This window comes from Dermatophagoides pteronyssinus, unplaced genomic scaffold (genome assembly GCF_027571235.1).
Source record: "Dermatophagoides pteronyssinus isolate colony J.1.1.1.1 unplaced genomic scaffold, Derpt_VIB-CSIC_2022.12 sq0001, whole genome shotgun sequence".
NCBI classification, from domain to species: Eukaryota; Metazoa; Arthropoda; class Arachnida; order Sarcoptiformes; family Pyroglyphidae; genus Dermatophagoides; species Dermatophagoides pteronyssinus.
In genome coordinates, this window is record NW_027461525.1 from 4042832 (window position 1) to 4070577 (window position 27746).

The following is a 27746-nucleotide window of genomic DNA, read 5'->3' on the forward strand; positions in this document are numbered from 1 at the left end:
ACACAACAGAGCAACATTTCCTTTTCAGTTTATGCATCCAACATATTACAATAACTACTAAAAGGAGACATTATTTGACATTGTTGTTGTTCATTTTGGAATCCATTACAGTATATATTCATTTTTCAATAATGATTTGAAAATGTAAGCCTATCGGAAATCTAACAATAATAATAATGCTGCCATTATTATAATATCGGAATTTGAATCTGAAAATGGATCTTGGCATTTTTTTTTGTTATTTTTTCTCATTATTATAAGAGGCAGCAATGGAATAAAATGAGAAAATCTTTTAAATTTTCAATAGAATCAATATGGTAATGATAAGAATAACAATTTTTATTTTTCATAGAAAAACTATCGATTATTTCATTTATGTAACGATTTAAAAGCTGAAATATAGTGTGGAAAAAATACCATACTTTGTGTTATTCGTTTAGGTAAAATAGAATGGGCAACAAATAAAAAATGTAGTTATGGTAACAATTGACAATTTTTTTCAACAAAAAAAAACCGATTCTATGGATTTTCTAATGGGTGCAATATAGAAAGGAAGAAAAACTAATGATTATAATAGACAAGTGAATGATTGTATTCAACATAGGTCATTATTTTTTCAACAACAACAACAAAAAAAAAGAATAGAAAAACCAAATAAAAAGAAAGAGAAATATATCCCATGAAATAATCGGGCTACAGAATCATAAAAGTTTCAATGGCAACTAAAAGCATATGGAAACTACAATCAAAAATATTCGGGCGTTGTTTGTCCATCTATTCACAAAAACATATAAAAACAATATGACAATCATGAATGAGGGGAAAAAAACAAGACAAAAATTCGCTATCTGATTCACAATCATATTGAGGCTTATTATTAAATGCTTCTTCTTTTACACACACACACACACACACACATACAAATATATTAAAAACTGGAATTTTATTATTATTAGAAATTGGTCAAACAAAAACAAACAATACAATGTATATTATTATTATTATTATTACGATAATTGACCATGGAAACAAACAAACAAGAAAAAAAATACAGTAATAATATGATACATATTAAATATTTGATTTTGGATTCTTTATCCCATTCGATTATTAGTAATGATAATGATGATGATAACTATTAATAATCAAGAACAAAAATATTCATATGTAAAAAACAAACACATACACACCAAATCCTACGATAGAATCTATCAATATCCCGGTCAAATGAAATCAACATGAATTTTGGTAATTTTTTTGTGACATTTACACTTTCAGAAATTTTAAATGATAAGAAATATTAAACTAGACTACTGATATAGAGAATTCAATTAGACTAAATAAATGGATTCATTTTTTTGGGATCTCTATATGTAGAAGTGTTTTCGAGTACTTTTTGGTATCCAAACCAAGCTGTTCATATTCCATATTAAATGTTTTATATGACAGGTTTTTTTTCCTCGTAGATAACCTACTCCTTATCAATGTTTTTCATTTCGATTATTTTTTTCCCAAAATATTATCTCTATCCAAATACAAACTTTAATTCCTTGTATATTTATTCTCTATTGGTGCGGAATTTCACACATAGACACACCACCTTCAAAATATCAAAATCATAGTCATATTGGATTGTTTATTTTTTCAAATGAATGATCCATTTCAAAAATGATATTAAAAAAAAATTGTGGTTATATAAATACCATCAAAACACTTGATGATGATTGAAAAATGTTGAAGAAATTCGCAAAATACAAAAAAAAGCAATCATCTTCGATAGTTGAAGCTCATCTTCAATAATAATCATTTTAACCAGAATCATCAATTCGAAAAAATCCCATTATATCTATCCATTCACCATGTAGTGTATGTGACTAGCACTAAAAAGTAAATGAAAATAATAATAAACTTAAGATTGAAGAAATGAGCTTTTTCTTTTCCACATAAAATACCCTCCTTCTCTTTCTTCACCTTTATCAAGGGTATATAATATCGTATAGAATTTTCATTCGGTTCTTCATAATGCAAACCTGTTTTATGGGCCACTGGCCAAAAAACTATCATCATCATTCGTCAAAAAAATTGACTTTTGAACAAAAAATAAACGTGAGCAACAACATTGTCGTTTGGATCTTTTAAAATATTGGTGTGTGTGTATTTATATATCTATTAAGATATTCTGGTTCAGTTTAGCACGTAATGTGTTCTTATATATCAGGTTTGGCAAGTAGCCAAGTCTATGATGGAAGCCATAGATGCTAAAGAAAAAATAAAAATTGTACACATAAATAAACAACAACTGACATTGGAGCCACAAGAGACTGGATGGATGAATTTAATAAAAACGAATTAAACTTGCCAAATATGAAGGGGTAGCTATATTTTTCAAATTTTTATTTATTTAATGTTACACTACATATTTGATATACATTTCTCAATTAATTTCAATCGATGATCAGTTCAATAAACAACAATCATAATCATATATGCAGACATATTAACAAAGATTTTAATGACGACCTAAAGCAAATCTAATTGAAATTATCATCAAAAGAAGAAAAAACTTTATTTATAAAACCAAATATCCCGATTCAATGGAATCGATTTATCAGCTTGGATTTTTTTTTTCATTATAAAGAATGTGAAATTTTCAAATATTAATGGCTTATTTGATAGTCATGTTTTTAATCGATATAATAAAATCCTCATTAAATGGAAATTATTTTTTATCGTGTAAATGTAATTATGATCATCATCATCGTTATAAATAATATTCATCTATTCGTATAATTAATATTCAGAATTAACTGTAATTTTTGTTTTTTGATTCAACAATATCGTCATAAACAGATTCATTTGAATGAAATGAACTAGATTTCAAATGTTTGAAAAATCAGTTTGAAGCGAAAATAATCAATCTGTTCACAATTAACATAAGTGACAATGACAGATCCATTCCGTAAATGAAAGAATAACAAAGAATTTGTTTGAAAACTGTGATTAAAATGAGATGAATATTTGTCGGTGTCTTATCATATTCATAGGTTCGATTTGATATGAGTTTTCCATCGATGTTGATGCATAATCATCATCATAATCATAACATTAAAAAAACAACATAGTACAACACCAGTTAGTTGCAGTGGCGAATAATGATGATAATGGCTTTGGTGGTCAGTGACCGTTTGTTTTCGATATGTCATCATCGTTGTTGTTTTGTTGGGATCATCATCATCATCATCATCATCCAGCCGAAGCCATCATCATCCAACCGAATAGTATCATTGAAAACCAGAAACTAATGATGATTGTACTACTACGAATCGAAAAAAATATACAACACTGAACAACGATACACACAAAAAACAGCGAAAACGATGAGGCATTCGAAAATTTTCGTTTGTCGAATATGATACTTTTTTCATCATCATCATCATCATCGACATCAATCCAAAGTCTTCATTGTCAATCAGGTTGGGGTAAATAGGGTTCAAACAAGTGTGCGGCTAGGGTGAAAACTACTTTTTTCTCAATGTTTTTGAATATATATCAGCGGAGAAAAAAAAGAGTAAGAAAAAATATCTAAAACGCCAATCACAACTCTCAAAGACAGGTTTGTTTGTTTGTTTGAAATGTGAAAGAATCGTACGACTATGAATTTAAAATTGAAGAGAAAAAAATGAATAAGACACACTACTCAAGATGATGATGTAGAAGCCAATGTACAACGAAAAAAAAAGAGTATTACTCTCTTATGACGCCGAACTTTGTAATATTGGCATCATAATCGTGATAATGAAATTGCTTAGCTGGATTGCGTATTCATTCATTCGAAGTTTTGATAGTAGTAGTTGTTTTTGTTGTTTTATGCATTTAAATATATAGCCAATGTGATCATTTTTGTATTTTTTTTTCTTCAATTCTCGCTATTTTTTGCTGATAAATTCATTTCATATTAGACACACATCGAATCAAATCATAGACTTTTGTTGTTGTTGTTGATTCGTTCAGAAAAAAATATAGCAAGAAAGCAATACAATCATCAATAAAGAGAAAAATTATATAAATACATGCATGACTGTCTGGTTGAATATAGTAATCATCATCATCATCATCATCCGTCAACTTTAAACAGCAATAACAACAACAACAACAACAGAAAATTTCCCGAAACAAGCCTTTCGGATAAAAAGAAAAACAAGAATAACGACAACAGCCATCATCATCATTATCAGAAAAAGCCAAATGGATACACAAACACATATATACCCAAGATATAAAAAATGTATCGTATATTAGTTCAGGCTATTTTTTCATTTCATTTCCAAATGGAAAATTGGCTTTGGAATGGAGAGAGAATTACGAAAACAAAAAATTATAAAGCCAAACATAATTTTAACATTCAAAACATCCTTCGCATTACCAATACAGAAGTATGAAGGTATTTTTTTTATATACTTTTAGGTGATAATAAGGATGGTCTAGTTGTGTCTGAATCTAATTCATATTTATTTATCGACAAACCAGGTAGCCAGCCATTTTCCATTTGATTGCAAAATAATAATAATGTCTATGTAGAATCAATTTGCATTCTATCCATTCCATAACACATTTATTATGTTTCAATTTCACCATCATCATTTTTTTTCATCGATAATAACGATAATAACGACAACAACAATCAAGCTAATGGAATCTTGAGAAATAATGGAATCATACTCAACGAATATCAACATGAAAAACGATTCTATGAATTTTTGTTTTGTTTTTTTTTGTGTGTGGGAGTGATAAATGAAACAATCATTATAATAATATGCACCGATTTATTCAGGATAAGATTAACCGATATCTATAATGGCACTGGCAATTAGTACTGTTACAATACTACACACAATATTCAATTATAAAGAGAAAATTTTATATTCACAATAACAATTCCAAAAAAAATGTAACATAATTTATTAATCTATGAAAAAAATACAAATGTTTCGCCTAAACAAAATGAAACAACAAAAATCATCATCTTAGTTTAGAAAAGAATCACATAGAGAAATGAATATTTGGTTACTGTTGTAAGATGTTTCATTAGTGTTTTGTAATAATATAGAAAATACATACATCATAACTAAAATAATAAAAAATTTGTACATATCACATGTATTGTTGTAATGTATGTTTGATAAGTTTTAGCGACAATCTGTACCTAATATTACTATTGTATGTGATATATTATTAAAACCAACAATGTACAAATAAAAATAATGAAGATAACTTATGCAAATCTAATAACATAAAAAAGTAAAACACTGACTGGCTGGCTGAGACGAAACACTTTTTTCTATTTCAATGCGCATGCTCGAAAAATGGATGGCTTTCATTTTTTATTTATAAGGGTCTTTTGATTTTTACATAAAAAAATGGCTGGCTTGCATTGGACTTGGCCTTCGTCTACTGGAGTAGACGAAGCAAATGGCCAATGGCTTGCAATGCTAGTATGAAAATAATCACTTAATGAGATAAAAATATGTCTGATGTTGATTTCTAGAATATAGTCTGGTAACGGTAACGGCATATCTTATGTTATCTGTCGTGTAATTTTGGTTATGATGACAAAACTAATCGAATTCTCATTTTTTTATGGTTTCAAAGTAAAATGTTTTCGATAAATTTATCTAAGAATTTATATCCCTTTCGATATCATTTTATTTTATTTTTTTGGAGCCATACAAACACCGCTACTTTGAAAAAAAGGTAAAAGATTTTTTCTATTAAAATCAATTTTCTCAACAATCTTTATTCAATAATATACTGTTAAAATAAATGATTGGAACAATATAAATTATTTCAATTCGGTTTACTGGTTAATGATGATCATGAGGATAATGGTGGTTGAAAGTTTTTTTCAAGTCAAGTGCATCGAAGAAACAAAAGAAAAGAAAAGAAAATGTGAATAGCAATATAAAATCGACCGGTTTGACAGGTGCTGACCCATGAATAAATCTACTATGAAACCATGGAAATTCGGCCGAGGTCAACAACGTTATAACGTTTATTTCAATACGAGAGTCCAAATGGTCCTGGGAAATTCAAACTTTCTCTGCCTCTCTCTTTTTTATCTATCTCTTGTTTTCAGTGTATTTCACCATATCACAGCTGCTGTTATTTTTTTTTCTTAAACTTCTTTTAAGAATGATGAACAACTTGTCTAAAAAATGACTGTCAAAAATTGTGTGTTTGTCTAAAAGAAATCACTCAAAAAACACCAACAACCAGAAATATAAACCAGTTTTGAGGAATTGAAAAAAATTGAAAATTGAACCCCCTCAAGCTAAAACAAAATGACGAAAATGATGATGGCAAAAAAAGGAGTAATTGAAAGCGGGATTAGTAATGGAAAAGAAAACTAAATGACAAACACACATCACACAAGCATTCAAAAGGAAAAAAATTCAACAAAAATGGATTCAAGTTAAGTTTTCAAAAAAAAACCGAATTCTGGCTTCAACACAGAAACAGAGAGATGAGGAAAAAAATCATTTTGGAAGTTGAATTCTTTTTTTTTCGTCTCTGTTCCGTTATATGTGGCGTTTCATTTTTATTTGTTTTCATGGAGAAAGTAACATATACAGACACATAGTTTTCCCAAATAAAAGTGGAGCAATTTGTGTTTAGAGAAACAGAGAGCGAGATGAATATTTTTTTCGTAGCAAAAAAAAAAAGATAATGATAATGGCAAACTTGCAGCCACCAAAAGATATCAGAACATGAAACTATTTCTCTCTCTTCAGAGCTATACCCCACAAACCAGCATAGAAGAGAATGGCGCCCACCAAAAAAAAAGATGATGATTATGATGATGATGATGAAAAAAACCCTGGCACTGGCACAATGCTGTCTGACTGGTATTCTTATTTTGGTTTAATGTATTATTGCTATGGATGGCTGGTTGTTTTCAGTTGTGTTGGTAAAGTTATAAGGGCTCTTTTTTCTACTTTCTGGTTCGATAGCGTGGACTTGGCTGGTTGGCTGATTCTCTTTCTTCTTCAGCCCAATCAAATTGGGAGCCAAATCGACGCATACACGCATACATAAACTCGATGGGAAAACGACATGACAACCGAACGAACAAACGAAAAATAGCAGACAAATGATAACAAAAATGATGATAATATAATGGTATATACAACAATATATACACAAGAAAATGCATTTTGCAATAAGTATAAAAGGCGCAATATCCTCGACGCCAATATCCTATGCACACACAACATATAAGCAACGAACCAAACAAAAAAATTCAGCTCAGCAATGCAATTGCTTCAAACGCCAGACTATATTTAGTTAATTTTGGCTGCAAGAAAAAATATGATGACAATGATAAAGAAGGAGCCATAACAAACCAACCAACCAAGAAAAAAAAATCAAATATACAATGAAAAACGAATTTCTGTATATGAGATTTAAACGAGAAAAAGATGTGAACAGTATTTATCATAAGAATGAATGAATGCCGAACGGCTTAATGCCAAAGATGTACCATCTTATTATTATTCTTTTCTGTGTAATGTGTGTGTGTGTGTGTGTGTTTGTTTGTGCTATCCATTGAGTTAAAAATTTTCATTCCACATTCATTTTCGCATATACACAAATGGTTGTGATATTAGATAGAATATAGAGAAAATGGTTCCTTGTTATTCTTGATGCGCCTAGTCACAAATAAACTTTTTTTTATATAATTCCAACACAAACAAAATTGAAACGAGCATGAACTGTAAACGTCAAACTAGAATTGTGCTTCTTGTTTTTATATTACATTTTTAGCTTCAACTATTGATTCTGGTCTTGGGTTTTATAAATAAATGAATGAATGAATAAATGTATACACGAATATGATGCTACTTGAATGATGGAATGGAGCCAATCTAACCAAGTAATTCCCAAAAGCAAACACATTTTCCCTTTGCTATTACACAAATACACTTACAACACGAATCAGCATGAGGAAGAGGAAAAATAAAATGAATTTGCCGGCTTCTTTTTTCCATCGAAAAATAAACACATACAACCAACAAAAAAAACAGGACGACAAGAATCGAGAAAAAGAAAAAATGCAATTTAACGAATGCGCCGTTATTTTGTTTTGTAAGAATCAGCCTCCAACCTATGATGGTAATGCATCACCAGAAAAAACGATTGGAATTTATGCTTTTGTGTGTGTTTGTGTATGTATTTCTAAGTATGTTCTGTCTTTGAAAATGTCAAAAATCCAGGAAATTCCATCTGAAATATTCTTGGAGATCGACAACAAAAAAATAAGTAGGTAGTCACAACAACAAATGAAAGCTCTAATTTTTTATGAAACGCGCATGCAAGCACGTGATTCAGAAGAATAATTCTGGTATTGTATTTGATTCATTTCTTTTTGTGATTCACTATAGTCAGCATTAGCTCGGGAAAACCCGGCTATTCCGAATATTATCCAGTCGTTTTCTTTTCATAATATTGATTCCATTTCCAATGAGAAAATAAAGTTTTTTTTTATTATCAAGGATTTTCTTTTGCATTGAATCCAAAATGGGAAAAAATTCATGCCATTCATCATATGCTTGTAAAAAATTCTATTCATTCCATTCTAGTATACTAGAAATGACGATGACCAGAGATTCATTCAATTTTTTCAATCCGATTCCATATTATCTGTATACATCTATTTATTATGGAAACTAAAGAGATTTTGTTTTGTCTATTTCATTTTCAATGTTTAGAGATGAATGAAAGAAAATACGAAACATAGACATCGACAACAACAACAACAACAACAACAACATTGGCATCCCTAAATCAGGACAAACTTGACTCATGAAACGAATTGTAGCGAAAATACAAATAATATAACAACATATACTCAGTTGAAATGTGCTGAGTTGGAACAAGCACAAAAAACGTTATTATTGTCGAAAGACGTTGTATCAAACGAACCAAGAAGAAGTGGGAGAGGAAATATATTTTTAAAAAAACAAGCAATCATCATTTTTTTCAGCCATCCTAACTTCAATCCAAATGAATGGCAAAAAAGTTTGTCTCATCTACGCATGTCATAAAAGGCCGTAATATAATATTATCATCAACAAAAAAAAACACGGAGGGAGAATAGGCACATCCAAAGGACGGCCTAACAAAACAGAAAAACGCATGCTCTCAATGGAGTCGAAAATATAAAGAGAACTTATACATGTTTAGTTCATTTCTCATCTCATCATCGATAACACAATCAACACAGCAGCAGCAGGAGGGAGTTTGATTGCTTTTTACAGCCAACCTTCTTTTTCTCTTTTCCGATTGATGGTTGGCTGACTGGATATTTTATTCGTTCTCAAACATTACTTGAATTTTGTTTTTGATGTTTTTTTCTCTCTCTTTTTTCTCATTATTTTGGTGTGTTTATAATGGAATAGACACGTGAGAGGTGGAGTGGTTTCGATATAAATGTGTTTGGCAAAAACATTGCCTATTCAATGAGGATACATAGGTGGAGTTTTGATAGCTCATGATATCGCTGTTGTTGATGATGATTTGGTTAGAAATAAGCAGCCAGGAGGGAATAATATATGTGTAATGGCAGTGGTGGATGATGATTGGTGATGGTGGTTGGGCCAGCTGTGTATAGATTACATTCAAAAAGAAATATAATAAAAAAACGACACGAATAATAAAGTTGAAAACAGAGAGGCGAATAAATGACGATGGGGGAAGCTTTTTTTCTCTTCTTTCCCGAAAACTAGGGGGATCACATGAACATTTTTTTTATATCCAAGTTGCTCTTATCGATGTTGAATTTCAGCCACCCTTAGTGACTGGGCATAATTGTGGGACCATGACCACCTCCACATCAGCATTATAAACACACACACACACACACACCAAATCATTCATTGTCTATTCACCAGTTTTTGTTGTTGTTGCTGGATATATGAATGCTGGAACACAGATGGGAATGGATAAAATCATCATCTTCATTGCTGTGTTGTTGATATCGATGCTGATGAGGATCACAATAACAAAAGGCAACTCAAAAAGAGAAGAAAAAAGAATGAAATGAGACGAAAACAGTGGTGGTTGTGTTGATGATAATGATGAGGATGATGATGGTGGTGGAAGAGTATAAACATTGCTCAGTTGTATGGATTATTATTATTATTATTATCATCATTAAAAGCATATAATAAATGATGAAGATGGAAAATACATCGATGACGAACATGATTAACCAGAGAATGTCGAGAGAAGATATTCGATTCGATTAATGAATCCTATGCTCATGTATCCATCATCATATGTAAATACAATTGAATAATATTCAAATAAAACCCAACATCTCTCATTCTGGATCATGGACCAGATATAATACCAGTAAAAGAAAAATTCAAACACACTTATAACTATAACCTTAATTCACTTATAATTCTAAACAGAGAAACGTAATTCAACACATACCGTTTGAAATAATCGATGAGTCGTTCTTCTCGTATGTTCTCCGGTAAGTTTCCTACCCAGAGATGCCTTGTCTCCCTCACCATCGTTGTGGTATTGGTGATTTGTAATTATTTTGGGCGCCAGTGGTCGTCGTTTTTGTTGTTTCAAGCTTTCCTGATAATTTTGATAATGATTCTGATTCGTCGTTTGGTCTTCGATTAATTGAATGGTTTGCATTGATAATAACAAACGCTTGAAGCTTGATATTTCGAACATAAAAGATGAATTCTGCCTGTGGACGCTTAGGACCTGATGAGGATGTCTCAACATCTATTAGATTGTTGGCAATAATGGAGAACATCTCTCTCGTACGGCCAAATGACGAGATTCATCGAGTAAATTTGATTATACGGGTGTGTGATCTATGTATATTCTCTGGGACCTTTTTTGGTAAAGTTTTTCTAGTTTATAAAGATGAACAAAGATAGATGTGCAACACAAAAAGAATTATATCATTCGTTAAACATGAACGGATGAAATAAAAAACAACTTTTGATTGAAAGAAACATAAATTTTATCGCGAATCAACAAATATGAATGATGATGATGAAGGCTCAACACATAAATTATCATTCGATGAATGATTGATCCAAATTTTAGATTGGGTGTTATTGGTCGAGTAAAATAGATGATGGTGTTGATGATGATGGTAATGATGAGGATGTTGTTTTATTCCTGGTAATTTTATTGTTGCAATAATGTTGTTATTCAACGTTGAATGTTGTATATGACTGCATAGGTGATGATGATCGATGTTTGCGACAAGATCCATCGTCAATTAATCAAAGAATTGGATGGAAATAAAAGCTGAAACATAACTATGTATGAATTAGGCTTATTTATACACAATAAGCCGATTTTTAGGGACCACATTTCAAACACAACAAAATGATATCAAACAAAGACACTGTTGATGATGAATAAATCGAATAGAGCAACCAACACGGCTCTTTGAAAAAACACATACACAGATAAACACACTAAAAGGGATAGAATAGATCAAATTGATAGAAAAAATGATGACAAAAGAGATCAAAGAACATCGATAATACACTCAAACATGGACACTTTAACCAGCTTTTATTTTGCACACAAATACACCTTTTTTTTGGTGATTTAGAACTGAAACACAGTCACAGAACTTAATCGATTAAAAAACACAGGAATTTTGACTCGAATAAATTTGATATTTATTTGGGCAACAAAATTAGAGGCCTGGGCATAAACAAACACAATATTTTTTCACATTGAAGATTGTTGAATATTTCAACGTTTGATTTTCGAACAAAACTAACAAAATCGGATGTAAAGATTTAACACATGTGGCATTTTTTCACAAAACTCAATTAACGGTGATGAATTGAAATCGTTGACGATATTCTAGTGAATTACCCGAATTTAAGAATCGAAAAAAACAAACCGGAAAGCCCATACGATTCACAATTAAACGAGATCAAATGAAATGAAAAAAAACTAATAGAAAAAAGGATACGATTACGATGAAAATTTTAAGCGGCAAGAAAAAACACCACTACTATTAGACAGAATGTCGACTTCACGGAGACTGAGGATACTGCAAAAATTTGCCTTACGACGAATGGCAATAGTAGAAAAAAATACTAGCAGCAAAATTTCATTCATAAATGGCAGTGGTTCACTGAACATCAATGAACTTTTGCGACAACATATACCGATGCTGTTAGCAATCAAAAACTAGGCTCCACCTTTGGATCCCCGCATCAATCCAGCATATCATTTGTTGTTTTCATTTTTACATTATCCTGGTTTTGTTCAAAGGTAGAAGCATCAAAATTAATCAGAATTATTTTTTCCAATTTCGATGAGCAATAATACTGCTAGCATTTGGATTCATATGCTAACGGAATAGAGAAAAGTTATATTCAAACATGGATAAAATAAACGTAACAAGGGGATATCAACATTGTGACGGTCATAGCATTCGATCATCGGATAATGATTGAACATTTTTTTTCACGTTGCATGCATTGTAAAAAACCCCATCATTTTGAATTCATGATTTTGAATGTTGGACAAAATGAAAGAAAAAAAATTATATTGCGTCGCAAATTCTTCAAATTCAAAATCATTTTTTTTCATTCTGATATAATAGTTTTTTTTTCGAATAAAATCAATTTCCATTTTTTCCCTTAGATTCTCATTTGATAGTTTAACAGATTTTGTCATTGATTTCCAAAAAATGAACAAAAAAAAAATCATAATTCATTTTGTTATTATTGTTAGTAATCAAAACAAAAAAAACAGAGAATACACCTTCAATAAAATTTCCAATTAATTTCCGCCTCTTATTGTTTAGTAAATGATGACGTTCCATAATTAAACGAAAAACAAACAGATGAATCAGATCATAGCTGATTATGATGTCAATAATGTTTAGAATCATATGTAACATACAAACAAAACAAAAAATTCAGATAATTCAAGTTTTCTGGTTGATAATGGGCGCTATCATCATTGTTTCTGATAATTTTTTATTTTGTTCCGTATGTGTTTGTTGTTGTTGCCTCTGGTATTTTATTGTTATTGTTATCATTTTCCTTTCTTTTATACACAATCCTAAATTAGACTCAATTTTTTTTCATCCATCTAATCCACGATTGCAATCCAATCCTCTACATCAACCATCAGCCATCAACCATCATTTCTATGAAAGCCAAATATTTTGTTTGTTCTTTTGGGTTCGAAAGATTGAAGATTTCAGTAGTATAGCTCTCCATTCATACATCAACGACAATCATGGTTGTTTGTTGTTGATAATGATGATGATGATGATGATGATGACGACGACGATGTGTATATGGATGGTGGTGTCATTCGAAATGGCAAAAGAAAAAGAAGAAGAAGAAGAAAATAAATCACATGACAATTTTTTTTTCATACCATAGATCAACCAGAAAAAAAACCACGACAACCGATGTTGTTGTATACACAACAACAGTTTCTATCAAAACACATACATCCAAATCCAAAAACAACATCTACTTCCTAATTTTCTAAATATCACATCGAAATTGAATCTAAAAATCGGTCGATCTAAATGTGGCTATGTTTTTATTTTTTTGATCGTAATGCAAATAAGCGAAAAACAAAAACAAAAACAAAATTCAATGAAATGATGTTGATTTTTCGAAAATATGGCCGCATACAATTCCGATTCAATTCATTTTAATAACACAAATACACATCTGTAACAATATTGATATTGGGGATATTTTTTTAAAAAATCATTTATTGTTTTGATTTGGGATATCAATTCCGTATTTTCTAGTTTATAATGGAAACGAATTTCCTGTTGATGTTTAAATCATAATAATAATGATGATGATGATGATATTTTTGTCATTTTTTTTCCAAAAATGTTTCCTATTTTTGTTTTGTTTTGTTGAATGATATGTGTTGACCACTCATTTCCTTTTAAAAACTGTTTCTATCTTAATATTCTGTTCAATTTTTTCGGGAATGGGGGATTCCAATTCCAAAGATTTTATTTCTTCAATCTCCAATCATTATCGAATATCGTTGTTGTTATATTTATGTCGAGTTAAATCAAGTAGAAATTTTCATTTTATTTATCATCATCATTTCCAATAATGAATGTGTGTGTTTATTTCTGTGTTTTGTAGAATGAATAAATGTAAAATGAAGAAAATTGGAAAAAAGTGCTCGCTTGTTTCCTCAATTCCGATTTCACTTTATTTTATCTGTCCTTATGTGTGTTTGTGTATATGTTTTGGTAAATTCCTTTTCCAAATAATTCTGATTGCTTCGTCATTTTTCATTACTGATATACAGTTGATCTTTGAATTGCGCATTACACAATTCATTCATTCATTCATTTTTTCAATAAATATAATTGAAAAAAATCGATGACAAACTACGTAAAACAACTATAGAATTGACAAGTATTATTATATATGGATGAAATAAGTGAATGCGCAACACATACACTAATACACAATATATTCTGCTATATATGGAATTTTTCCGTTATCTCAATCATCATCATCATCATCATCATCATTGCATTTGTATTCAGCCAACATATCAGAGAAAAAATGCAATAAAACTTCCATGATTGAAAAACAGATGGCGACACTTGAGCCACAAGAATTTTTTTTTCAAAATTATATGTCAAAGTTCGTTTTTTTTCGCCGTGAAGGTGCCGAATTACGAATCACAAGAATTTCAAGAACACATACACAAAAAGAATACGTAAATTTTTGAATTATAATTTACTTTTTTCTTTTTTTATTGGGTCGAAAATCAAAGGCACCAACACAGTTAGATACACGAAGAGAAAAAAATCCACGTACACACATCATACAATTTGAATTGGCCGGTTAGAATGAATCGAAAAGCGGAAATTATATATATTTTTTTAATCAAAAAGGTCGTTTTTCGAAGATATTATTAGATGATCATCACGATATCAAGAATTTATGGAAAAATTCGCTCTTGATGGAACGATGATGAAACGAATATGGAGGACAAAATTGGATTTTTTTTCTTTGAATCAAAAAAAAATTGAATCCAGATATGCGGACCGGTAATTAGATGATAGAATCGAAATTATCGATAGATTTTTGCAACAATCGAATAGATATTCATTTCTTGAAAATAGAATCAAACAAAAAAAAATCTGAATCCAATTCACCATCAACAACCATCAAATGCTAAATAACGAATGAAAATGATTTTGATGGCGTCGTTTTGTTGGATTTGCAGTTCGATGGTGCTCTTTTTCTTTGATTTGGCCAATTTCCCAGTAACAACGACGACAAAAAAAAATGCTCTACATCAGCATTGAAAGTACAGATCACAAACAGCTACACCAAAAAAAAAACTTCTAACAAAATAAGAACATTTACATGGATCTGCCTATTCAGGCACCTCAATTGTTCTTTTCCTCCCTCCGCTCGCGAAATACACACAATATACTCACAAAACCTTAATAAATCCCTCCCTTCAAATTTCAATTCGCAATTCTACATTTCGTTCAACATCCCCCCGCATCTCAACTTCCAATTATTGTTATCATCAACAACAAAAAATGCAGTCAAGCGTTATGGGCAAAACAAGTTGACAACAATCCAGTATTTCCAGTTTTTATTTTAATATAAAATGCACAAACACAACACCCACACAAAAATATTTTCAAAAATACGACGCAATACAAAATTAAAATACAGTGAATTTGAGGTTTATATTTTTCAAATGAATGATTTTTTTTTTTTGGGATTCCAAATCGTTCCCAGTGAATGGAATTGAAAAAAATGAAGTTTGGATGTAAATATTTTCTCTCATCATTATCTACATTATATAGTTGCTATGGAAATAAATGAAAAACTTGTTTTAACCACCATTATCATCATTATCATGCCCTGGCCCAAATGGCCCAGGTTAAAAACAACCATATGAAATTTAATAAAAAAGGAGCATTTTCTCAATACGACGAATCATTAGATTTGGACGAGTCCATTAATTTCTTTTAGTTGTTGTTTTTGTTGGAAGTTTTTTTCATTCTGCTCATCAAAGCAAATTAAAAACTGTAGATTATTATGGTTGTGTTTTTGTGATTTTTTTTCCAAGAGATAAATAGCATTTTTTTTTATATTTGAATGCAATAACACAATTTTCTTTCTTTGAAACCAACTCTCATTAGTATTGGGTAACCATAGCAATATATAACGTATACACAGACCAAAGATAATAGAAGATAGAAGTGAAAAAAAATATACATTTACGATATGGGATTTAGCTTTCAAATATTCGAAGAAGAATAAGACTCCCCGAAATAATTTTTAAACTAAAAATAATGGATCAGTAATCGCCATCTATTAATTGGAATCAGAAATTCTTAGGAATTTTTTTTTCATCATTAAATTCGATCAGTGCCATCAATATGCCATATGTGAAATGAGATAATATTATCAGGTGATTGTGTGTTTGCTTTTTTTGACTGTTAATGAAATTTTTATAACACTAAAATATTTAACTAAACCTGTTGATTTTTTTCGCTAATAATATCAAATCGATTTTTTTCAATCAATCAAGTGTTTGTTTTTGAAAATAAGATTATTATATTCCACACACAAATTTACAAATGTTGCTTTCATCCGAAGATGATGAGGTTCGAACATGGGCCGATGAATTAATTGATGATGAATTCACTGCCGTTTGTTCACATCAGACGATTCGTTTGGATACAAATGATTCGAAATCACCACAGAAACATTTTTCACTTAATCACAATAATCATTATATTTATGGTGTTCTTACCGGATTCAATTATGGTGATTCAAATGATGAACATTGTCTGAAAATATTTTCGGAAGTTTTTTCATATTTTCCTATCGAATTAATGGAACGTATTAATTCGATAAAAGATTTCGATCAAGATGAATGTTATGAAAATATATTGCTCGAAACATTTTATATTATTGAACAATTAATTCGTAAACATATGGATGAAATATTAAGTGAAAAAACGGCTTTAGAATTAACATTAAGCGGTACAGATTCATCACAATATCCAAAAATTCAACAAAAATTGAATGAATATACGCAGAAATTATCGTTTGGCTTTTCCTGTGTGATAACTATTATAAATAAAGTGAAAATTTATGTGGCCAATATTGGTGATGCACGAGCAATACTTTGTTCAAAACATAATGATCAAATCCGATCACAAGAATTATCAACTCGTCATGATTTAAGCAATCCAAATGAATTGAAACGTTTGGAAAGTATTTCGATTGAAACCGAAGTTTTAAAATCAAATCAAAGGATCGGTAATATGACCTTAACACGTTGTTTAGGAAATTTAAGACTTAAAAATTCCTATAGAAAATATTCCGTTTTATCTACAGCAACAAGCGATCCTATTCTTTCGATACCAAGTCTCAATTCCATTCGTATTAATAGTTCATGTAAATTTTTGATTTTAGCATCGGCCAGTTTATTTCAGACACTACAACAATGTTCAAATTGTGAAAATGTTCTCGATGATCTATCGTTGATGATTAATAATAAACTTTCCGAACAAAATGATCTCAAAAATGTTCCTGATCTAGTTTTACAAGATATATTTCATAAATATCTAAATCTACATGAACAACAAGAATTGCTTCATTCGAAACCCATCCTATTGATACGATTGTTTCCATCATCACCAATGACAGATGATCATGATACTGATGACGATGCTAATCATGATTCGAAAGCAGTTAAAACGGTAACCACACCGATAATCATCATGAATGATGATGTCAATCTTGATCCATCTAAATCAAATGATTCAGGAGGAAATTCAAAACGAGAACCAGAAGAGATTGATGCTTATGTTGATTTTGGTCCATTAATTGAAGCATTGAAAAAACATAATATTGATTATGATTCTTTTTAATTAATTTTTATATGATTTTATTATAATTTATTTACAAAATATTAATTAAAAAAAATTTATTGAAAAACAAACGAATTAATCTTCACTGATTGGCAAAGCATCTTCCATTTTTTTCAAAAATTTTACTCGTAATTCGGTGACTGGATCACCACGAAGACAATCTTGTAGAAAATAAACCTGTGCTTCAATTTGAATCATTTCCAATGCACCACGTATAACACCGCAAAGCATGTTACAATATCTTAGATTTCCCAAATGATCAGGCAGTTCAACATATTCGGTCAAAGGATTATTATCGATGATGATCGAAAATTCATCATTTGCTGTTGACCAATTTGTTATGGTTGGCGCGAATCCCAAATAGATACGGAATGCAGTTTGAATTTTATCCGCTACATCTTTGAAATCATGACATCTGGCCATTTGTGTTTTAGCAAGAAAATCTTCAATCAAACGTAAACCAATGTTGTAGCCCATTTTATCCAATTGTTTGTTGATTTCCTCAGCATTTTCACATTCTTTCACTAATTGAGCAATGGTAGCGCCATATGTCAACACAAATAAATCTGAATTCACTTTTTTCGTTTCAATAGTATTTTTGTTCATTTGTCGGGACATTTTTTCAAAATTAAATTTCAATTTTAAAATTGTTTTTTTTTCTAAATCGGTCGGTGTTTCTTTGACAATAACATTTAATCGTGTATTTATAATTTCTGTAAACTTACTCTGGACTGTTTGAATCTAGGTTTACGGGAATATTGCTTGCTTTAAAATGGATCTATTTTGGAACCTTCTGATGAGTTCCAAAAACAAAATGGATATTCGAAATTTTGATAATCATACTAGTATTTCGATAATTTTTTTCACCATTGTTGATTTTATTGTTTTTTCTGTATTGTTTTTACCGGAATGGATTGTATCGAATGTTGGAGGCGATGTACAAATCGGTCTATGGAAGACTTGTATTATCAATCGAAAACGGATACACAAATGTTTTTCATTTTCACCACCATTGCCTTGGAAATTGGCTATCATTTTTATCATCATCGGTTGTTTTTTCGATACATTAGCCATAATATCATTTATTAAATCATTTAGGAATCCATTGTTTCGGCGCTATGGACGATGGTTTGGTCTTTTCACTTTGTTCTTTTTTAGTTTAGCATCCTTATTTATACCGATGGGATTCTCTGTGGATCAAATCAAAGGTGAACTATTTCAATTACCGAGTTCATTTTATGTAAGTATGATATTTTCCCACAAATAACTGTCGTAAACTAGATTTTCAATTCTATCTCTCGTTTCTTTTTTTGGTTAACTAAGGCCGGACAAGCATATATTTTGTTCAACATGTCCATTTGGATAACGTATGCTAATAAAATTTTCAACACTTTACTTACAAAAATAAACCATAAATTTTACTCAAATCTTTTTAGTGCCATATCTGAAGTTTTTGCAGCAAGGCTTTGTTTTTTCAACTTTTGACCCTTTTCGTTATCATGCAACGTACAATGCAGTACATTACGCGTTACCTGAGTTAATGATAAGGAGTACTGATAAAAAATAATCATTTGATTATCAACGTGATTACAAGTAGCCCTAACTATGTGCGTATGTGGTGTGCTGGTCAACGCTGGTCCTTGCAAGATTTTTGGGTATAAATTCTTGTCCAGAAACCATTTTGAAATCATTCGAATCTCAACATTCATCCTCAAAACAATCAATTCTACCAACCAAATTTTCAACATTTTCAACTTTTTGAAAATTATTCTCCTCAAAATATCAATCATGTCAAAAATTCAATTCTTTTCAATCCTTTTTGTTTGCTCGATCATCGGTAATGTTTGGACAGCACCGGCTTTTAATCCGAATAGCTATAGACAAGCTATAATCAACTATGGACGAACTTTGAACAGAGATATTAGCCAAAAATTGGTTAGAAAAATTTATTCATTCAATGGTCAGATTCGTGAATATGCTGGTGGTATCCCTAGTGATTCCGGTAAGTTAAAACCCGAATTTTCATATATTTTATAACAAAAAATTTTCCCATTTTTCTATATTTTAGCTTTACGGGAATTGGCTGTACCATTACATTTCAGTTCAAACATTGGAAATATGATTGCTCCATATGTTGTACGTCGTTTTGTTACCAAACCAATTGAAATCGCAACAGATCATATTGCTAATTGGGTGGATCATATCAATTCATTATTGAAACCATTTTCCGATACCATTTCCGCTACAATGGGCAATGGTCGAAAAATATAATTTTTTCACATAAATTTTTTGTAATTCGCATCAAAAAAAATGTGCCAATTTTAATTTTAATAGTATTTTTTCATTTCATTTGGATGTAAATAAAAATTTCATTTTCAAAACACTTTAACCCTTTCATTTTATTTTAATATTTTTCTTTTTCTTTGGTATACGTGATGTTCATCACCATTATCCAATTTTCCAACATTTTGCAATGTTCTCTGAGAGAATCCTCGTGACAAAAAAAAACTTACGATTATGGATACGCATGTCATGTGACATAGTTAAATAACAAGGTTCAGACAATAACAACAACAAAACGTGTTTCGAATACGAGCAAATGTGATCATCAAAAATGAATAAAAATACTTTGTTCCGAAAATTTTACCAAAAAAAAAAAAATATTTGATAATTTTGTTATTGTATGAGATTGATTAGATTTTCGAAGATATTTTGTATACAAGGATTTTCGACAAAAGAAATTCATTTTGATATGCTATTTTTGTTTCCTGAAATGATAACTTTATCAATGTTATTTTTTTGATTATGTCCACAGAATCTTTCCAAGTGAAGCAAAAAAAAACAAAAACATTTATAATTGAATGTTTTTGATGATGATGATGATAATGAAAATGTCCTTGAAACAAAACGAAACAAAAAATGGAAAAATAAACTCATGACAATCAATAAAATTCCAATGGAACAAAATGTCTGTCTGTCTGTCTGTGTTTATGCGAATGTTTGTAAACAACTTAGTTTTAAAAAAACACTTATTGATTGCGTTTCACGAATCACGTAAACAATTTTTGTTTACAATTTTCATATATCATGTTGTACACAAGTTTGTTTTTTGACAAGTATTCATTTTGCCATTAATCCATGGATCGTTGTTGTTTTGTTTCGTTCGAGAGAGAGGTATATAAAGCCAAAACTTGACAATAAATTAGAACGTCACATCAATATTTGATAACAAAGTTTCAATTGGTTAAATCAACATTGTCAAACGCCGACTTGAATTGACTGAATTTCTTTCTTCCTGATTTAATTTTTATTCGATACTGTTTTCATAGATCATGGGTCACATTGTAATTCCACGTAATGTCATTGCTCGATGTTCACGATCAAATCTTTGGGTTCAATTGAAAAAGAATCCAAAATATTGGTTAATGGTTACTGCTTCGTTAATAGCTGCACCATCATGTGCTATTTCAACTGGAATTCAAAAATTTAACAGCTATCCATTTATATTTGAGCGTGCAAATCAAAGTTTAATGAAAGATGATGCCAAATATGAAAAATATCTGGGAAAATCTACTTAAACTCTTCATAATCGATGATCATTCAATATGGCCGCTCAAGATCTCTTTGCTCATTATTATCGCATTTATTTGGTAGAATCATCAAGATCTCTGGACACGAGATTATTATTCTTTTTGTAGAACCTTGAATTTTGATGCTATTTTATTGTCGATTTACATTTCTTATTTGTACTTATTTTTATGATACTTATACACCGAAAAAGAATAAAACCGATTTATATATTCAATCTATTTATTTGAATATTTATTGCATGAATATGCCAATGATTTGAATTTTATGTTCAATTTATGGCGCCATTTATAAAATGAAACGAGTAACGTATGAAATTGGCAAATCTAAACCACCACAAACAGTGCCATCTTGTATCGAATCTTTTCGAGAATCCGATACACGTGGTGAGGATCCTATTGAATTTATATGTATTCCATACATGCTTTCGTGTTTTTATTTCACATACCGTAATAATCATGGGTCGTAAAGCTAAATTCGATACCAAACAACCAAAAGGACCGGGACGTAAAGCTCGAAAACAAGGAGAAGTCGATGTTAAATTGTTCCTATCAAATGTTGAAAAGAATGTCCATAAATCAATCACACCTATTTCCAAAAGGTAAGCAGAATTAAATGTTTTGCAATCATAACATTTTTGTTTTATTTTATGATTGATTAGAAAAAGTGCAGATAATGTCGAGAGTAGCAGTAAAAAAAGAGTCAAATTCGCTTCAAATCTTGTTGAGCAAAGAACATTTCCATCGGATCCAAAGGAAAGGAAAAATACTGGTTATTATGGCAATTTATTGAAGGCTATGAAAGGTGAATCGCTTGATTTCGATGACAATGATGATGATGATAATGAAGATTTAAATGAAGAAATGGATAATACTTTCTTTAACAGCGATGATGATAATGACGATAACGATGACATTGAACAAGATGAATTTGAAATTTCCGACAATGAATTAGATAACCAACAAAATGATTTGAAAAGTGACCAAAATGAAGATGATGACAAAAATGAAGATCAGTACGATATGAAAGTATCAGATTCAATTGAAATTTCAATTGATGAATCTTTACCACCCGACATTTCGTTGCTTAAACAACGAATATCCGATGTACTTTTTATTTTGAGCGATTTCAAAAATCGACGTCAAGAAGATAAAACCAGGGACGATTATATGCATGTTTTGAAGCAAGATCTTTGTTCTTATTATAATTATAATAAATTTTTGATGACAAAATTCATGAATCTATTTGCCTTGGATGAGCTCAAAGAATTTCTTGAAGCCAGTGAAGTTCAAAGGCCTATGGTTATTCGTGTCAACACATTAAAAACACGCCGGCGTGATCTCGCACAAGCTTTAATCAATCGTGGGGTCAATTTGGATCCAGTTGGAAATTGGTCAAAAGTTGGCTTAGTGATCTATGATTCTCAGGTGCCTATCGGTGCTACTCCTGAATATTTAGCCGGTCACTATATGCTTCAAGGTGCAGCATCTTTAGTTCCAGTCATGGCATTAGCACCAATGGAAAATGAAAAAATTTTGGACATGTGTGCTGCTCCGGGTGGAAAAACCACTCACTTAGCCGCCATGATGAGAAATACAGGCATAATTTTTGCCAATGATTTTCAAAAAGAACGTTGTAAAGCTTTGACTGCCAATTTACATCGCCTCGGTATTGTTAACACAATCGTAAGCAATTATGATGGCCGTAAATATCCGAAAATTATGAAAGGTTTTGATCGAGTATTGCTGGATGCTCCATGCTCTGGTACCGGGGTAATTTGCAAAGATCCCGCTGTCAAATCTACCAAAGTAAGTTATTAAATAATTATGTAATCATTGAAATTTAATAGAATATATTATTCATATGATAAGACAAATGCTGATATTCTCAAATGTTCATATTTTCAAAAACAATTGATTTTATCCGCAATCGATTGTCTTGATGCTAATTCAAATACCGGAGGTATATTGGTCTATTCTACTTGTTCAGTATTGATCGAAGAAAATGAATGGGTCATCGAATATGCTCTGAGAAAACGTAATGTTAAACTGTTACCCATCAACATTGATTTTGGTCGCGAAGGTTTTACAAGGTAAGATTTTATCATTCAACTATAGATGGCGCATCTATTACCAAATTTTAAATTTTTTCATTATTTTTCAAATAAAGCTATCGAGAATTACGATTCCATCCGACAATGAAATACACTCGTCGATTATTTCCACATGTCAACAATACTGATGGTTTTTTCGTGGCTAAATTACAAAAATTTTCCAATACTATTCCTTCCGAAATGAACGGTAAGTTTATCTTAAACTAATTAATTAAGCTAGTCGATGAAATAGCAATTTCATTCGTCGATTGTTTTGATATAATCTTATTAAACATCAGGCATTAACAATTGTGCATACATAAGCATTTTATGTTGGTGGTTTGATTTTGTAGATTTTTTCCTTGTCAATTACTTGAAAGTTGAATGTTCGGAAAAGAAATTATTTCTCAGTTATTTTCTCAATTCTGTTATTTTCCTTTTCGATATGTTTCGCGCGTATAGAGGAGAAAAAAAATCAAATCAACTGCAATGATCCTATTTCATGATTATCAGACTTGATCCATGTGTTTGTGTGTTTGTTTTCAAGTAACCTGGTGAGCGTTGCATTTTTTCATTATTTTTTTGTGTGTTTGTTTATTCTATACACTGTTGAAAATGATAGTAATCAATCTTATAGTTCAAACATTTAACTTTTACTTTATCAGGTTTGGTGTTTGATTTTTTTTACACACAGAAACGTGTTTTGTTTAGTTAATATTGATGATTCAAATATCCATGATATTAATCAATGAATCTTTTTCGTTTATAATATTTGACCATATCAATCAAGGTTCTGTCATCATTCATTTGATTCATTTTAGGATTGTTTTCGCCTTTTGTTTTTTGTATTGATGTTCATTCATTTGAAATGAATGGCCGGTTTCAATCGTTTCGGTTTACAGTGGTTTTTTCTTAATTAGCATTTTATTTTCTCAATGGGACTAATGATTTAAATTCAAATCTTTATTTGTCCATGTAATGATTATTTTTAAATATTTAATGTCTCCTATCTGAATGTAATTCAATTCTGTCAAGATATTTTCAACTGAACAAATATTCGATTTATTTGAGAAACAGTTTCTCTCAGCTTTAGAAAATTTAATTGATTTATTATGCATTGGATTTTATTATTAAACGCAAATGGGTAAAAAAATTATCGAGATAAACATAAAAGTCAAATTGTTTACTTTGTCAAATCTGGACTTTTGATTAAATTTTTTTTATGATGTTGATTTGATGTTGACTGTCAACTATCACATTTGCGATTGATTTTTATCATTGATTGTTTGTTTTTTCTCAAATTAATTATGCTAATTTTTTGTTTTGACATTATGTGAAAAGAATTTTTCATGCAATTCAACAGTAAGAAAAAAAATTCCTATCCATCTCTTTCTCTTCTTCTTCTTCATTTCTTGATTAATTGAATCATCTTTTTCATTTGACACCGCTGTCCATTTTTTTCAAAAAAAAATTTTTAATTTAACTTTTGTTTTTGTAGTTCTGTATATTACGTATAATACCATGAATCTGATGATCACTCTTTTGCTTGATTGTGTTCATTATATATCATTTAATTAACTAATTTATAACCATCCAGATGATTAGACCCAGAATGACTGATAAAAAAAAGATGGTTTACACTTTGATCGATGTCCATGCCAGGATACACAAACACACATGGATGGCATAGTTGAATATTTTATTTTTATTTTTGGATAGAATCACACGCAAAATTAATTAACCACATTAACCACCAGGACGAATTTCTTTTACAGATTCGTTTAAACACACATGAAAAGCGACATTTTGATGATTTATATTGTTGAAACTTTATATCTTGAAAATCTATATAGCTCTCATCTTTATATTGTTGTTGATGATGATGATGATGGTAATTATAATCGAGAATAAGATTGATATTATTATGCAATATTTGAAAAACATGCTATGAATTTTTTCATTCGTTTCTTGTATGACATCACCTGGACATGAATATGAATGACTGATGATGATGATTTGCCTATTAAAAATTATTGAATGTGAATGGTATATGAATTTTTATTTTCATTAAATGAATTTAAGTCTCAAACATCGTCGTCGTCGTCGAAAGTTTTTCAGTCTCTTGTAATTCCAATCACTCTCTTTAATTTTATGTGGTGTTTATGTATGAATGTGATTAATCACAATTTTGGCAAATTGAAATGACTTTTTTTGTTGTTGTTGTTCACTGATGCTTTTGCTAATCAAAACCTCATGCTGTGATTCAATGTTTAAATTTTCACCATCCTTGGGGCCATACATTGACCAAATCCATATGTTGAGGATTGTTGTCCATTGAGATTTCATTAACCAGGATTTTCGTCAAATGAAAGTAATGTCATTTTCAGCTTGAATTAAGTAATATATTAGTTATACGGTTGAAAAAGTATTGGCTTAACTCCTTTCATGTCCAGTCTTCTTAAACTTTCCATTTTTATTTCAAATATCAATCGTAATTTTTCATCAGGTTTACCATCAAATGTTCAAGTATTAGAGATCCATTTCCTTTTTTTCCATAGACAAGGTTATAATTTCTTTCAAAGAAATTGAATGAAAAGAAAAATCTATTTTCATCTCCCACTTTTTTTTGTTTGATTATGACATTGATTGATTGATGTGATATTGCAAGGTGGTGCCCATTTGATGTTGATGAAATCATACAAAATTATAGTTATAGTCGTTTTTTTCATTAATTTTATTTCATTGTGTGTGTTTGTTATTCTTGAATTGTATTCATTTATTGTATGACCATTCTATTATTTGTTTTGTTTTAGCGCTTTGTATTTCATCATCAGTTGTCATCACTATCATTATGATTATCATTTTTGATTATGATGATTATTTTTTATAAATGAAATTCGCAGAATTTTAAATGGCTTGATGATGACAATGTGGACAATTAGCGTATGAAAAATGTTTGAAGAATATGACTTGATATGGTTGAATAGATTCTGATAAGCATTTTTTTTCTTTCTTTCTTAATTTGTTAATTATATTTGTTTTTTGTTTTTTTATATATCATTAATAATGATTGTTCTTTTTTTTCTTTTTGGTTAATTTTGATGTTTAGGTGAAAAACAACAAACCAACAATTATACATCATTATCCACAAACGATGAAGATAGGTCTTCGAATAATAACAATAATCATAATAATGGCGAAGAAAAAGATGATGATGATGAGGTTGATAATGAGTTGGATATACCAATTGTCAACAAGCATCATCAAAATCAACCAAAACCAAACAAGGCAAATAAAAAGAAGAATAAAAAGCGACGAAATAATAATATGGCCAACCCAAATAATCATGATATGAATCAAAAGGATGACAATGACAAATTCGCAAAACAGAAGGATAACAATCGTCCAAGTAAAATGGCTAAAGTTAATGAAAATACGGATGTTCAAGCTGCGATCAATGGTGGTGACCATGGAAAAAAACAGAAAAAATTCAAAAAAATTAATGTAATCAAACGAAAAGGATTTAAAGTGAAAAAATCGATGAAAAAAATTAATAACTTTAGGAAAAAAATGAAACCAATTTGAAATTCAAATTCTATTATATTTTGTCTGAATTTTTTTTTGTGAAAATAAATTTTATTTCTATTTTGGAAAAAAACGTTGATTATCGTTATTATTTAAATTGATTCGTCATTTTTGTTTTGTTGAAGGAAAAACCGATATTATTTATTTTGATTACAAGAGAGAGTAATGCGAAACTGAATTTTGGAAATATCTTGGAAAACTAGCTCAACAATTCCGAAGAATAATTTATTTTTATTTGCTGTTAACAAGAAATTGACGTAGAAAATCAATCGAATTTCTCCAAAGAATCACCAAAAGGATCATCATCATCAATGTAGTCGTCATGTTTGAAAATAATTGAAGAAAACAATTCTTTTGGTTGGGATTCTGTGATTTGAACCTCTTTCTTTTTTGCTAGAACTTTGGTTTTGTAAATTAGAATCTTCTTAAAGTTTCAATTTGGCGACCGATGTCAGAAAAGAATGAAAATGAAAAATAAGAAGAGAAAAAATCGAATAAATGAAT

The 27746-nt window shown here is 30.1% G+C and overlaps 6 protein-coding genes, 1 long non-coding RNA gene and 1 pseudogene across 7 annotated transcripts in view; 5 read left to right on the plus strand and 3 right to left on the minus strand.

The window, feature by feature from the left end:
• The window catches only part of spen (spen family transcriptional repressor split ends), a 34189-nt gene extending 23283 nt beyond the window's left edge, over positions 1–10906 (minus strand). The window contains exon 1 of the mRNA XM_027347989.2: positions 10495–10906. Within this exon, the coding sequence (XP_027203790.2) occupies positions 10495–10577 (83 nt within the window). The 5' untranslated portion in view covers positions 10578–10906. The remainder of the gene's footprint in view (positions 1–10494) is intronic.
• A 1126-nt stretch (positions 10907–12032) lies between these two features.
• Positions 12033–12273, minus strand: LOC142645900 (uncharacterized; annotated as a pseudogene).
• Positions 12274–12523: 250 nt separating this feature from the next.
• LOC142645904 (uncharacterized) lies at positions 12524–13900 on the plus strand. The gene is made up of 2 exons (XR_012846930.1): positions 12524–13055; positions 13138–13900. It is a non-coding gene; the product is annotated as an uncharacterized LOC142645904 (long non-coding RNA).
• A 2011-nt stretch (positions 13901–15911) lies between these two features.
• On the plus strand, positions 15912–18052 carry LOC113797578 (TGF-beta-activated kinase 1 and MAP3K7-binding protein 1-like). Its single transcript, XM_027347984.2, has one exon. The coding sequence runs from the start codon at positions 16676–16678 to the stop codon at positions 17975–17977; it is 1302 nt and encodes a 433-aa protein (XP_027203785.2). The 5' UTR covers positions 15912–16675; the 3' UTR covers positions 17978–18052.
• On the minus strand, positions 17958–18692 carry Bet3 (blocked early in transport 3). Its single transcript, XM_027347986.2, has one exon. It carries the CDS (start codon positions 18593–18595, stop codon positions 18053–18055), a length of 543 nt encoding a protein of 180 aa, XP_027203787.1. The 5' UTR covers positions 18596–18692; the 3' UTR covers positions 17958–18052.
• A 4-nt stretch (positions 18693–18696) lies between these two features.
• On the plus strand, positions 18697–19556 carry LOC113797611 (modulator of smoothened protein). The gene is made up of 3 exons (XM_075823391.1): positions 18697–19217; positions 19301–19344; positions 19414–19556. Exons 1-3 carry the CDS (start codon positions 18750–18752, stop codon positions 19460–19462), a joined length of 561 nt encoding a protein of 186 aa, XP_075679506.1. The 5' UTR covers positions 18697–18749; the 3' UTR covers positions 19463–19556.
• Positions 19467–21782, plus strand: LOC113789213 (uncharacterized). Its single transcript, XM_027338717.2, has 2 exons — positions 19467–19979; positions 20046–21782. Exons 1-2 carry the CDS (start codon positions 19583–19585, stop codon positions 20246–20248), a joined length of 600 nt encoding a protein of 199 aa, XP_027194518.2. The 5' UTR covers positions 19467–19582; the 3' UTR covers positions 20249–21782.
• A 65-nt stretch (positions 21783–21847) lies between these two features.
• Positions 21848–27315, plus strand: LOC113789195 (uncharacterized). The gene is made up of 5 exons (XM_027338697.2): positions 21848–22166; positions 22227–23373; positions 23437–23657; positions 23735–23865; positions 26767–27315. The coding sequence occupies exons 1-5, from the start codon at positions 21877–21879 to the stop codon at positions 27240–27242; spliced, it is 2265 nt and encodes a 754-aa protein (XP_027194498.2). The 5' UTR covers positions 21848–21876; the 3' UTR covers positions 27243–27315.
• The last annotated feature ends 431 nt before the right edge of the window (positions 27316–27746 follow it).